The sequence below is a fragment of the Pelophylax lessonae genome (genome assembly GCF_965119305.1).
Source record: "Pelophylax lessonae genome assembly, chromosome: 2".
NCBI lineage: Eukaryota > Metazoa > Chordata > Amphibia > Anura > Ranidae > Pelophylax > Pelophylax lessonae.
Window position 1 is genome coordinate 410,015,699 of NC_138769.1, and position 15,531 is coordinate 410,031,229.

A 15,531-nucleotide genomic window follows, 5' to 3' on the forward strand; every position below is an offset into this window, starting at 1 on the left:
TCCGATTTTCGTTTAATTAGTACAGTTTTAAGAGCAAGACTAGGCATGCTCGGAAACTAAATAATACATACAAAACAATTCAAAACGTGACATCACTTCTGAAGTTGAATTCTGTCGTATGAACGTAACCTCTTCACTTTCTATATGAGACTAGCATGCAACAAAAAGCTAAAGAAAATTTGTCCGATAATCTGATCGTGTGTACGAGGCTTTACTCACATTCATAAATACACGTATTAGGGCCAATTTAGACAGGAGCCAATTAACATGTATGAAATATGTATATGTATACTCACATTGGTCAGCTTTAATCAGGGACTCTAATCTCTTGATTTATTACTCAGGCTGGTTAGTGTGAAAATACGGAGTCTTGCTGAAGCCCGGATATTAAAGAGACTTGGCCAGCAGGGTGGACTGCCACAAGTATGAAAATTAGACACCTAGGAGGTGCCCTCACATACCTGTAGCAGCTTCCAAAAGCCTGCATGTTTGGCTTAAACTGGGATATTCTGATAGGCAAAGCTCAGACTATTCCAGGTAGTGTCAAATCTTGCCACCTCCCACCTCTGCAAATTTCTACTGGACCATCACTATGAAAGGCTACCTCACTGACCAATAGAATCTCCAGTGAGGAGCAGGCAGGATTAGGCAAGAAATCCAAGTTATTGACTGCGAGCACAAAAAATAAGGTTACAAAAAGAGAACACTGACATATAATGAATAGGTAATAGCACAAGGTGCCATAAAAGAGCTGTAGAATTGTGAGAATGGGGTGCTGGGATAAACAGAACCAAGGAAGGCCATGCCCCAACTGGGAAGTACATAGCCGGGACATGCATTAAACTGCTCAGAGTATATAATACAAGTAGAATTATGTTTCCAAGGGGCTATCACCCTTCAAATGCATTATGGTGTAGGCTAGCAATCTTTGTCACATTTTAGATGAATCCATTACTTGAGTAAAACATATTCTGTAACTGGCTGCTATTTCCACATTACCCATTTAATATAGGGTTGTTAATATTTAAATGTTTTACGTTTGCCTTACAATTCATAAGGCATAAGCATTAATGTAACAAGTCTGTGCAAGCAAGATTAAGCTTATATATAAAAAAAGGGAACAAACAGCTTTCAATGCCAAAAGGACCACATCCTACCTGTACTGTTCCTGCATGAAGAGCTGAGCAACGATTGATAGAAGCCGGCTGATGAACGAATCATTGGAGACCTCCTTGTTGGCCTGGGCAGCCAGAAGGGTGCATTTCTTTTCCGTCTCCGCCAGTTTCTGCTGCATCTTCACATATTCCTGACGCAGAAGCGTCAAGTGCTTCTGCAGTTTACCCACTTCCTCTGCAAGAGAAATGTCAATGTGAGAATATAGAAACTAAGCAAGACCTTCCAACAAGACTTGGTCCTGTAAGAAGTTCATTCACTGATCAGATCAAATCTGCGCTATCAATCCTACTTTCTGGTAAAAAAAACATTTATTTTTACTGGAACTGCATTAAATTGTAATATATAAAAGGAAAAAAAAAAAAAAAAAAAAGGTAAATACCCGTGGGAATTTATGCGTGTGGTATCTGATCAGTAATATCTGGCTCCCAGTTATTCTATGGGCCAGCACTCTGGAGACCATGTCTGATATGTACAAGAGCCTTTTCCATAGAATTTTCTGGGCATTTTTCTTTTTCTTTCATGGGGTAGGTTGCAAGTCCTTTTCTAAACGCTCCCCATAGGCTCACAACCAGGGTACAGAATGTGATAATACATGTGCACTAGCAATTTGTACAAACATACTAAGAGCACATTAGACAGGAGCCAATTGCCCTACCAATATGTCTTTGCAGTGTGGCAGGAAAGCAGAGTATCCGGAGGAAACCCACGCAGGCACAGGGAGAACATGCAAACTCCATGCTGATAGTGTCCTGACTGTGATTTGAACTGGGGACCTCAGTGATACAAGGCAAAAGTGCTAATCATTAGACGTGATAATAAAAATGAATGGATAAATCTTGGTTGTTTATAAAAAGGTAAAAACAATATCTTCACTTTTGGCTTTATCTAACAAGTTCCGCTATGTCAAGAATATGTAAGAGTAGATGAAATGTGACCACAAACTCGTGGCATATAAAATCAATTTAAATAGCAAAAATTCACAGCGCCCTGAATATAAAGCACTTATTTATCAATACATATAAATATCATATGGATGGGATTACAACAGAACCCTGTGCAGAGAAGGACACTGCTTTCATTCAGTTGTGCATAAAAAAAATCATAATGGGCTATTCACACTTGTGCGTTGCATTAACGCGCATAGCCACAATGCATGCAACCTATCTGCTCTTATTACTGTGGGCCGCAGGGCCATTCAATGTGAATGGCACCCCAACATTTTGTGCAATACAGCCCACCGCCCTGCATGTACCACAACACATATACCATGCTCTGTGGTGTTTAACACTATTAGAAGAGTGTAATGCACCTTTTGTCATCTACTGTGTTGGGTGGCAGCCCACTCGCAATGACCAGCTACCTTAACACATGTCAGAATGGGCCCTAAATGTATTTCTATGCAACACTGCAGGTTGTCATATAACCATCTGGCACAATAGGCCTAGGAAAGAGAGAGAGAGACACAGACAGCAGTGTAAAACAAATATGGTTATGAATACATGATAAATACATACAAACCACAGCTATGCAGCTGTGAGACGCACCTACTTTGGATAGGATCAGATAGATGTATAAATAGGTCTATGGTTAAAAAGCACAACAGACACATCACAACCTTTTTTTTTTTTTTTTTTGCTGCAGTTACAATTTAGGTCTGCTGAAATCCTAACTTCAGCTTTAAAGCAGGTATGTCCAACCTGCGGCCCGGAAACCGCAGGCAATGCGGCCCACTGCCCCCTGACAATTTTTTTTTTTTGCTGGGGAGGAAGGAAGTCGAGTCGGGGGCACGGCCACAGAGGCTGCCTCGGAGGGGATCATCCACTAGTTGTGTTAAATTAAGGCTGGGGGGGGGCGCAGCAGCATGGGGGGGGGGGGTCGGCGTTTTATTACTTATATACCTTAACTATAGTATATATTTTATATGCTGCCCAAGAAAATTTCTCTACACTCAATGTGGCCCAGAGAAGCCAAAAGGTTGGACACCCATGGTTTAAAGTGATTGTAAAGTTTTGTTTTTTTAAAATAACAAACATATTATACTTACCTGCTCTGTGCAGTTGGTTTTGCACAGGGGCGCCCGGATCCTCCTCTTCTTGGGTCCCTTGTCGCTGCTCTTAGCCCTTCCCTCCTGTCGAGTGCCCCCCACAGCAAGCAGATTGCTATGGGGGTACCCAAGCTGAGCTGCAGCTCTGTGTGTCCGTTCAGACACGGAGCTGCCGCTCGGCCCAGCCCCCTCTCTCTCCCGATTGGCTAATTGACAGCTGCGGGAACCAATGGCGCCGCGGCTGTGTCTCAGCCAATCAGGAGGGAGAGTCCCCGATAGCTAAGGGACTCGTGGACATCGCTGGAGAGAGATGGGGCTCAGGTAGGTATTATGGGAGCTGCTGCACAGGGAAGGTTTTTTATCTTAATGCATAGAATGGATTAAGATAAAAAAACCTTCTGACTTTACAACTCCTTTAAAGAGTTTGTTAGGGCCAAGCTGGCCCAAACAAACTATTCCCTATATTAATACATGGGGTTGTGGTCGGTGCTGTATAACTGTCTAACATCCGCTACATACAGTATACAACGCTGTGTCCCGACAGTGGGACGGTGACTTCCTGTTCCGCTTCTGGAATAAAACTGAGTCAGGCTGAGTGCAGCTGAGCCATTCACAGGAAGCTTTGTATTTTATAAATGAATACAAGGCTTCTTCTGATTGGCTGAGGGGAAGAGGCTGGATGACATCATGATCTCCACTTTAGTCAATTAGGGGAAGCAATGCATTCATTCAAAAAAATACAAAGCTTCTGGGGAATGGCTGAGCCTTAGTCCAACTCCATTTTGTTCCTGGGAGTGGAACAGAAAGTCTCCATGCTGCTGCTGGAACACAGCACTCTATGTAGCTCATGCTGCATCAAGTTACACAGAGCTGACAGCGACCACAAGTATTTGTAAAGGAAATAGTTTGTATATCCAGCTTGGCCCAAACAAACTATTTAAAGTAGTAGCAAAGCTGGAGTTATGGCCGTAATGAGGTAACATGCATTTTCCTGTACCAAATGAAAATGTGAATTATGTGCAATGATGAGCTGTAATGCCTTTCATTTACTCTGAAAGACTCCCCAATAGAGCTTATAAATGCATGTGCATTGCAGTGCACTGCAACTAATGGAAACAAACTAACATGCATTGTGGTGTGCTAAGTTACAAAAATATTACATGCACTTGTTCCAGTGTTAATTTCGTCGACTAAAACGTTTTCGTCGACTAAATGAACACAATTTTAGTCGACTAAAATACGACTAAAACTAAAACAATTCAGATGACTAAAATACGACAAACTAAAATGGCATTTTAGTCATAAGACTATAACTAAAACTAAATTGAAATGCTGCCAAAATTAACACTGGTGCATGCTCAAAGCTTAATACCATAAATAATAACATATTCGATTTTTCACTCCAGGACCAGCAGTAGTATATAATGAGTTTGGAAATTGTAGAGAAATGCTTAAATAATGCATTACAAATTACAATTGAACTACACCCATTCGATTATAGATGAATTAAATGAGTTTTAGTCGACTAAAATGTAGGATGTTTTAGACAACTAAAATGTACTGGAGTTTTAGTCGACTAAATACGACTAAAACTAAAACACTTGCAGAAGACTAAAATGGGACTAAAACTAAAATGCCGTTTTAGTCCTAAGACTAAAACTAAATTGAAATTTGCTGCCAAAATCAACACTGACTTGTTCGAACGCAACCTGTGGTATAAAGCAGACTAACACATATGCACAACACAACTGCGTGAATCCTAACTATACATTGAGTAGTTTACTAAAATATTAAAGTCCATGCTAACCAAAGTTTATAACTTACCAGTCCCATATTATTTGTACCCTGACAAAGTCGCTGCTCTTGCTATGCAATAACCACATTAGATAGTAACCACGCTTAGAAACCACGCTGACTACAATTAGCTTAAATTACCTCTAGTCCTAATCTTCTGATAATTACTCTGTATAGTACAGGGAAAATGTTTCTAGATGTTAGGTATTATTTTCCTGGCTTAGATACTGAATGTACATAAAATAAAGGACTATCCAAATGGCCCTCATATAGGAACGTACCAGAGTGCCTAAATATGAAGCTGAAATCCAGGCATATATATAAAAGGCACAAATGAATGCAGCTCTCTAAGGCCTCATGTAAACTGACTTCTATGAGCATTTGGGCGTTTTTTCAGCAGCCCCTGAACGCTACTCAATGTTATCTTAGGGGGAAATGTACACTCAGGTGTTTATAGTAGTTTAGAAGCAGTTGAGGTTAGAAGCATTTTTCTGAAAGCAAAAAATAGCATTCAGGACGTTAGTTTAGTAGCATCTGAAACGCCAAATGCTTGCAACAGCGCGTACATGCGTCTAAATGCGGTAATTTGCTTTTATAAGCGTTTTCAATGAGAGAGAGAGAGAGAAAAAAAAAAAAAGCTTCTAAAACGCAAATGCTCGTAAACGCTGCTAAATGCAGCATGTAAAAGTGGGAAAACTGACGTTTTTACCCCTCGGTTACTAGCTGTCATGTTCCAGCGTTCAGAAGAGGTTTTCAAACCTCCCGTGTACTTGAAGCCTAATCGTAAAGGAGAAGTACAGCAAAAACCTATTAGGCTGTACTTCTCCTGTGGATCACTGGAGTGCAGTTCTTTCTGCACTCCTGTGACACGTTTTCAGCAGACAGCGGGACAGCAGACAGAGGCTGTTACAGAGCTAGTCTAGGAGTCGAGACCTGCCCAAATGCCTGCACTGTCACGCGGCTCAGCAAGCCGCTGAGAGCCTGAGCCGGCCGCTTCCACCCCCTGCACAGCCCAGTGCTCCACTGAGCGTGGCGGGGAGACTTGTGGCAGAGCAGAGAGCTGACTGACAGTCGCCAGCTCTCTGCTCGGGGAGCCCTGAGAACCAAGCGATCAGCGGTGTTAGGTTGCTCGGTTCTCGGGCAGAATCGAACTGTATGAATCTAAAAAAAACATCTCTTTTAAAGTGGTCCTAAAGCCTAAACATTTTTTACCTTATTGCATTAAGTAACATTAAGTTAAAAAATGTTTAGGCATCAGATTCCCCCCACCCCCTTTTACTTACCTGAGCCCTCATTTGATCCAGTGCTCTGCTCTTATCAGAATGCCGGAGGGGGACCCAAGAAGAGGAGGTTTGCAGCTGCTCTATGCAATTCCATTTCAGGGTGTTGCTTCTCCTTTCACTGTCTAGTCACAGGATGTGGGTGAGGAGGGTACAACACTTGGGAGCGAGGCTCAAGAGCGAGCCTGCATGAGTGCCTCTATAGTAAATTACTTTCTATGGGGGCACTTGCCAGGGAGAACGAGCCAGGAGTGCCAGCTGGGGACCTAAGAATAGGAGAATCGGGACCACTCTGTGCAATTTGATTGCACAGAGGAGGTAAGTATAAACCTGTTTATTTTTTTTTAAAGAGCATTTACAATCAATTGAAGGTACCTGTATCATACATGAGGACAGGAGAGTCTCTGCCCACAGACCGCTTTTTAGGAAGAAGAGGAGAGTACTGCAGCCAGCCGCAGCAGGGTATAAGGTTAGGTGATAGAGCCTCTTTATCTGTCTCCTACACAGAATGAGCATTTACGGTGGTTCTAAAAGCAATACATTATTTCTCTTAATACACTACCTGCATTAAGGTAAAAAATAAAAAATTCCCAGCTGTTGCATGTTCCTCTTACCTTCCTAAATACTTACCTGCATTGTATTTCAATCCAGCATTGTGCCCATTTGCAGTGGAGCTTTCCTCACAAGACATGGAGGTAGCAGTGGGAACCAGTGGCTCCTGCTACTGTCACTTAAATCCTGCCAGGAGGGAGCAGGGGACGGGGACAGGCTGGGCTGTGTGAGTCTATAGATGCACACAGCCCGGCTTGCGAGTGAGCGCACAGGTGCACTCACCTGGGAAGCGGCTTCCTATGGGGCACACAGAGAAGAGGAGGAGCCGAACGCGCAGCAGCGGGTGCCCCCAGAGGAGGAGGTATCGAGGATACTCTCTGCAATACCACTGCACAGAACAGATGGAAAAAGGTTATCTAAATTTAAAAAACAGTTTACACCCACTTTAATCCTTGAGGTGTAAAGGGGCTCTACTACAAGAGGTCATTTCTTTAAATTCCGAAAGATGGGCTTTAAATACATTCATAAATGAAATGTCAGTTCTTCTGCTTGGCTCCACTAGGGCAGGTTCTGTCCTCCCAATATATGAAATGCTGAGTTATCTTCTTTCTCAAAGTCTTGCATTCCTTTAACATGGGTGCACTTTGCAGCAAGTACAAAAAGCTGCTACACAGAGCTGTACATCTAGAACAAGTAGATCATTCACTATTCCTTCAGAAAGAAAGCAGGGATGCCAAGCCTTACATATCCCCCACACCAGTTACATCCACCAATATATCTAGCATGGAAATGTACATTATACAGATATGTTCCATATCAGATCCATTGAATACTGGAAAACAACTGCTTTACTGCAGATGTGGGCACAAACCAGAAGCCTCATGTGATTTAGGCCAGCCTTTTTCAGCAGGCAAAATGTCCAAAATTTGATCAAAAATTGTATACAAGCCAACAGATGGATCAAGCCTGCCTTTTATTACACCAAGCCACGGGTTTTCATTATGAACCCTCTCTCTCAGCACTGGGGTGACATTAGCGGACTGATAGAGAGAAATTGAGGGAAAAGAGAAACATTGGAATAGTAGTCAGTACCAGTGTGCAAAAGTGTATTTGCTTTGGAAGAATAAATCCCATGTAAAGTTGGGGGTCCTACATGTGGATGTTGCTGCATTATGTAAAGCTATGCAAATATTTTTTTACATTTTAGAATGGGGTGCCTCGAGACTGTCCATAATTTTAAAGGGTGCCCTGACTGAAAAAAGGTTGAGAAACACTGATTTTAGGCAATGAAATGATACATTGTACTGGTTCCATTTCACAGCAGTGTGGCACTTGTAAGCACTGTTAGTTTAGGTGACCTCCGCTAAAGTGTATAAGAGCCTGGCAAAGGTCTGTGCATTCAGCCTTGTCGGAGGCATCATACAACCATGCAAAAACATTTACCAACAGTAACTTGCTGACTGCAAATGTGTAGAGTAAAAAAATGTCATTTCTAGGACTGTGAATAAAGCCTCAAAAAATATTTCTATGGATAGACAAATAAGTTACATATTATTTTCAACGCAACAGCAACATAAGAATCAAAAGTGATACACTGAACATACTAGAGGGAAGAATTCATAGAAGAAAAACTTTAACCACACAAAGGACCTAGGGCATGCAAAGGAATATACTAGAGGAAAAGCAATAAAGTTATAACATTTTTAAAATTTTTTTTAAAATAAACATTTTATACTTACCTGCTCTGTGTAATGGTTTTGCACAGAGCAGCCCTGATCCTCCTCTTCTCAGGTCCCCCGCCGGAGCTCCTGGCTCCTCCCCCAAGCAGCTTGCTATGGGGGCACTCATACGTGCTCTCGCCCGAGCCGCGCGCTGTGTGTCCATGAGACACAGAGAGCAGGGCTTGGCCCCCTGCCTTCCGCTTCTGGTATACTGGCAGTGACTGACAGCAGCAGAAGCCAATTGCTGTATCTGAGCCAATGATGAGGGAGAGAGCCTTTGTGTGTACATACTGGATCGAGATCGGGCTCAGCTATATATTTAGAGGGGGCTGGGGGGGCATAGAATGCAGCAAGGTAAAAAAAAAAAAAAAAAAACCTTTGGCCTTTACAACCACTTTAATTACTGTATCTGCAAACTGGTGGTAGTAGTTCTTTTGAATCTGACACAGTCATTGCAGTAGTAAGAATTACCTAAAATCTGCAGCATGTGTCGGTACTGGTATTGAAACTGGAGCAAAGCTTTCATGAATTAGGTGCAGGGCAAGCGAAATGGACCATAGTGTCAGAAATATGCCTTTGGGCCCCTTTCACACACGGTAGTCCATGAGCGGACTCAGTTTTTCTCAGTGGGGGATCGATCCGCCGATCCCACGCTGAGCAGGAGGATGGCAACTCTGTCTCCACTCTGTGTGCGGAGACACAGCTGTCAGGTCCCCACTCTTCTCTATGGGGGAATTGGATATGAACGGACCGTCTGTCTGTTCTCATCTGATCCGCCAGACGGATGGAAAAAAGGGTTTCCATCCGTCCAGATTTGACAGACAGGATCGGATGTCAGCTGACATGTCTCCGCTGAAATCCAATGCCCCATAGAGATGCATGGGGCATCCATTCAGGTCCGCCTGAAAAACATCCCTGCTTTCTTTCTGAATGGTCTGCCTGTGTGAAAGGGGCCTTACTATCACTTTAAGTAATTTAACCACTTAAGCCCCGGAGGATTTGGCTGCTTAAAGACCAGGGGGTATTTTGCGATTCGGCACTGCGTGACTTTAACGGACAATTGCGCGGTCGTGCGACGCTGTACCTAAACGAATTTGACATCCTTTTTTTTTTCCACAAACTGAGCTTTCTTTTGGTGGTATTTGATCACCTGTGCAATTTTTTGATCATGCGCTATAAACAAAAAAATAGCGTAAATTTTGCAAAAATAATATTTTTCAAATTTTTTTATATGAAATTCCCCCCCAAAAAATGTAAAAAATCTAAATTTTTTAACATTTTCGGCCAATTTGTTTTATGCTACATATGTTTGGTAAAAAAAAAAAAAGCGTATTTTGATTGGTTTGCGCAAAAGTTATCGCGTTTACTAACAAAGTGAAAGATTTTTGTCATTTTTGTTGTTTTTTTTTAACGCGTAATGGCGGTGATCTGCGATTTTATTTGCGGTACTGCGACATTGGGGTGGACAGATCGGACCCTTGACTGACATTTTTGACACTTTTGGGGTTACCAGTGACATTTCTACAGTAATCGGTGCTATATATATATATATGCACTGTTACTGTAAAATTACACTGGCAGTGAAGGGGTTAACTTTATTTGAGAGGGAGGGGCTGTGTGTGTCCCTAGGGGCGTGATTCTAACTGTGATTGGCTGTGGCTTGAGCTGTAGGAACAATGATCAACGGTCCTACATAGTAGAACCGTATGATCATTGTTTCTACACAGGGGAGAATGACAGGCAGCTTGTTTACACTAGCCGCCTGACTTTCTCCCTCTCCCCCGACGATCGCTGAGTGACCGGCGGACATCGGGTCCGCCGGTCACACGCGCGCGGGGGGGGGGGGGGGGTCCGGGAGCGCGCCGCCGGCGGTGCGCGCTCGCTCCCCAGAGCCTCACATGCTAGTGACGTACCGATACGTCACTCTGCCTGTGAGGGGCTGACCGCCGCAGTATATGTACTTCGGTCGGCAAGTGGTTATGGATAAGTTAACCTTTGGGAACATGTTGCATGTTCCACCCGATTTTAGGGTGAAACATGTAACATGTTCCCAGTGCTGCAGCCACCGCCCCCACCCCCTGTGGCAGCAATATGGTGAGAAGTTCCCTGTACAAGATGCCACTATTTAAATACAGCGTGACCTTGCAGGGCTCCGCCCACACGGCAGCATCATTCAGACACACAGCTCCGTGCGGCTGAATAAACTACAAGCCCCAACCTCCTTTGCAGCTGTCGACTTGTAGGTCTTAATGAGCTACCACAGCGCTGTAGTAGTTCATTCAGTCTTCCTGTCAAGGAGTATCGGCTTAACCGTACAGGATGTACGATGAACCGATACACGGACAGTGTGCAGGAGACCTGCATGGCATCATAGATCTGCTGATTGTTGGAACAATGCTTTCCAGGCTCCTGCAACAAAAAATAATAAATGTGCATTTAATTATTTTTTTTTCTTTAAAGTGAACTTCTCCTTTAAGACCAACTCTGAGTTGGGGCACAGATGCCTGTGTTCAGATTTGAGCATATATGCTAGGAAGCGGTCATTAAAAAACGGACCTTCACTCTCTCAATCAACATTGACTAATTGTAATGTTTGTATTGCAACATTAGTAAATTGATGGAAAGGTATAACATATTTACTTTAAACCTTTTTTTTTTTATTTATTTTTTTTATACACACCTAAGTTAACTGCTGGTTTCTAGTCCTGGGCAAATGATATCATACATCTCAGGAGGGGAGCAGGAGTTTTCTCAGCTAAGCACACCCTCCTGTCTGCATGCCTAAGGTAAGGGCAGATGGATTCCAGGAAGTAAATGCTACATAAATCATCTGCCCTTAATCAGTCTAGATGGTACTGGCCAGAGATGCTAGGGGGTTGTTCAAAGTGACTTCTCAGCAAAATAAAGCATGGAGACATGGATGGATGAGTTTGCTTTGAATAGCAAACATTAATTAGATAGCGTTTTTGGTTTGTGGTGCTCAGATGCAGTGTAGTACCGCTTTAAAGGGACAGTTTCCTGCAGAGGGTTCATGGTTGCTAGGATGAGAACGGCTGCCAGTTTCCAAGCAACAGATGACTAATTTCAGCTGTTAGCTAGGAGATTCCCCAGTCGACAGCCAAAATAAAAACAAAGGGCAGGGATACTAGCTTACATCATTGTTTAATTTTGGCCATGCCCCCCCCCCCCCCCATTTTTACTTTCATCTGTCAGCCAAGTTCCCCTGTTGACATTCAAAGTGTTAGGCCTAATGAACACAACTTGTAAACCGACGTTTTTGAGAGGTTGGGCATATTTTTCAGAAGCCCCAGAACCCTCCTCTATGTTATCTTATCTGTCCATGTACACAGAGTCGTTTACAGTCATTTAGAGGCAGTTGAGTTCAGTGTCGTTTTTTGAAAAGCAATTATTTGCGTTCAGGATGTTCAGAACGTGTGTTTACCCGCGTTTCAAACGCAAAAACGTGACCGAACGCGACCACCCACGTTTTTCCATCTTAAAGGGGGAATGACTTTTTGACCTCTAGAAACGGTTCTGAGTGCAAACGCTCGCTAAACGTGGCTGCAAGCGCGACACAAAGGACGTTTTAAACATCCTTTAAATTCCAGCGTTCAAGGGACTTTTTAAAACGTCCCATGTACATGTAGCCTAACTAAAGTCCCGGCATTTGGAGCCGTCAGCCAAGAGATAAAAGAAACATTGTTTCTTTTTGTATCTCACTGTCTTTCTCTATCTACAGATCAAAGGGATGAACTTCGATCTGCAGATGAAGTCAGTTTAAGGCCCCTTTCACACTTATGCGACGCAATTTTACCGCGACTTTGAAAGCAATGGCAAGGCTATATGCCTCAAAACGCATTAAAATCATGGCTAAGTAGTGCAGGAACTACTTTGAAGTCGGTGCGACTTCAAAACGCACTGATATGAATGGGGCTCATTGAAAATAATGGAAAACGACTTGTCATGCGATTTTGCGGTCCAAAATCGCGGGACAAGTCACACTAGTGTGAATGGGGCCTTAAAAAAACCCGTCAAGTTTTTTTTTAAATTAATTGTTCCTCTGTTTAACCCGCCTTATTAACCCCTAATTTACACTAATGATCCTTTAATGACTCCTTATTCTCCTCCATTTATTATTTTGCTGCTGATTTATTTATTTTTTTTGTTAACTTCTATTTTATAAACTATTAATAATTAAAAACATTTTTTCCGCTTTGTTCGTTAATATTTTTACACCTTTAAACATATGTTTACACACTTAACATTGAAAAAAGGCGCAAAAAAAAAAAAATGTATTTAATTTTTAAATGACGTTTCAATGCTTTGTACCATTGTTGACAGCTGAAGTATAAACAAAACAGGTGTGTATCGGTATTTGGAATCAACGATTACAAAAAAAAAGTATTGGTACTTCGATACAATGGTATCAGTGCATCCCTATAACAAACACCATCCAATATTAAAAGCAGACACTCATACACCAGTATGCAGAATATTTAGTTATAAAAAGAAAAAACACTCAAGCGGTTAGTTGAAACAAAGTTGCTGAATTTTGGGTTTTTGCCAGGATTTCTCTTTTAAAATAGTCTCAAGATAGTCTTCTGTAGGAAATGTTCTAAGCCTCCAAGTCCCAAAAGCACAGAGGTGTTAATTATTGACTTAATCATTCTAAACAATATACATCGGTTACTTATTTCACCCAGCTATGTACAAGCGTATAAGCGAAGAGGAAAACACTTTCTCAGTTCCTAAAGACAAGTCTTTGACAATTCCTCACCAACAGTGGAGAGAGCAGTGTGATCAATGCCTTATTTTAGTTGTCTCATTCCCTCATTTACAAAGCCCTCTGCTAATCCAATCATAATAAAAGGCTGTATAATCTTCTAAAGATTTATATAAGAGATTAGCATGATGTAAATATGGTAATCAATGTGTGTTAAAGTGCCCGGTCTCAAAAGCTGTTAAGGAAAGCACACTGATTACCAACTAAAATGTCTAACACACTCTAGTTGCAAATCTAAAAAAAGAAAAAAAAAAGTCTCTGTATTGTCATGTGACCTGCTGTGATTGGTCACAGCAATAACATGGTACCGGCAGCAGGCTGGTGCAATGAACTGTCATCATTGTGACAGATCGTGCCCCAGCACGGCCCACAGGTCACGTCAGTTCTGGGGAGGACGTCAATTTACGCCTAACTGAAAATAGTGCAGTTCCGCCCTGCCATGATTTAATTATAGGCTGGGCAGGAACTGGTTAATATAACTATATGAATCCACAAATATGTAACATTGTTACAAAAAACACTGTTGCCGCCCGAAAGACAGCTACAGTCTTTGCGGGTTTCCAATTCCGGGAGGGCGTCCATGGAGGCCTTCCCATGATCGTATCCTTCGGACATAGCTGATCACAGATTGGGGTAAAGGGCCCGCTGTCAGCCAATGACTGCTGATCACAGGATGTAAACACAAGCCACTTATCGGCTTTTCTCTCTTCACGCTCACAGCATGAGGAGTGAAGGAGAGAGCCGGTAGCCAGCTTGCGTTAGGGACATGTGCACTGATATTCAGTGCCCCGATGATCAGTGCAGTCTAAACAGTGCCCACCAGTGCTTCTTCATCAGTGCCACCTATCAGTGCACATTAGTAAAGGAGAAAAATTACCTGTTTGCAAAATTTTATAACAAAGTAGGAAAACTGTTTTTTGTTTTTACAATTTTCAGTCTTTTTTCGTTTGTTTAGCAAAAAATAAAAACCACCAAAAGAAAGTTTTGGTATTTTGGTTATTTGTGTGAATAAAATGATACAAATTTCATATGGGTAAAGTGTAGCATGACCACGCATTTATTAAATGGTGACAGCATGAAAGGTGAAAATTGGCCTGGGCAAGAAGGGGGTACAAGTGCCATGTAGGCAAGTGGATAACAAAGAGCTGCAAAAAATGAACTGGATACTAACATAGGTACGGTATATGGATGTCAACACCAAGGATAGTTGGTTCAGGAAATACAGTGGGTACGGAAAGTATTCAGACCCCCTTAAATTTTTCACTCTGTTATATTGCAGCCATTTGCTAAAATCATTTAAGTTCATTCTTCTTCCTCATGAATGTACACATAGCACCCCATACTGTCAGAAAAACACAGAATTGTTGACATTGTTGCAGATTTATTAAAAAAGAAAAACTGAAATATCACATGGTCCTAAGTATTCAGACCCTTTGCTGTGACACTCATATATTTAACTCAGGTGCTTTCCATTTCTTCTGATCATCCTTGAGATGGTTCTACACCTTCATTTGAGTCCAGCTGTGTTTGATTATACTGATTGGACTTGATTAGGAAAGCCACACACCTGTCTATATAAGACCTTCCAGATCACAATGCATGTCAGAGCAAATGAGAATCATGAGGTCAAAGGAACTGCCTGAAGAGCTCAGAGACAGAATTGTGGCAAGGCACAGATCTGGCCAAGGTTACAAAAAGATTTCTGCTGCACTTGAGGTTCCTAAGAGCACAGTGGCCTCCATAATCCTCAAATGGAAGACGTTTGGGACGACCAGAACCCTTCCTAGAGCTGGCCGTCCAGCCAAACTGAGCTATCGGGGGAGAAGAGCCTTGGTGAGAGAGGTAAAGAAGAACCCAAAGATCACTGTGGCTGAGCTCCAGAGATGCAGTCAGGAGATGGGAGAAAGTTGTAGAAAGTCAACCATCACTGCAGCCCTCCACCAGTCGGGGCTTTATGGCAGAGTGGCCCGACGGAAGCCTCTCCTCAGTGTAAGACACATGAAAGCCCGCATGGAGTTTGCTAAAAAACACCTGAAGGACTCCAAGATGGTGAGAAATAAGATTCTCTGGTCTGATGAGACCAAAATAGAACTTTTTGGCCTTAATTCTAAGCGGTATGTGTGGAGAAAACCAGGCACTGCTCATCACCTGTCCAATACAGTCCCAACAGTGAAGCATGGT

General features: G+C 42.3%; 1 protein-coding gene across 1 annotated transcript in view; it reads right to left on the reverse strand.

Annotated features, from left to right (window-relative positions):
• Positions 1-15,531, reverse strand: part of ANKFY1 (ankyrin repeat and FYVE domain containing 1) — a 116,965-nt gene that overhangs the window by 96,130 nt on the left and 5,304 nt on the right. Inside the window, exon 2 of the mRNA XM_082245963.1 lies at positions 1,158-1,350. Coding sequence (XP_082102089.1) covers positions 1,158-1,350 — 193 coding nt within the window. The remainder of the gene's footprint in view (positions 1-1,157; positions 1,351-15,531) is intronic.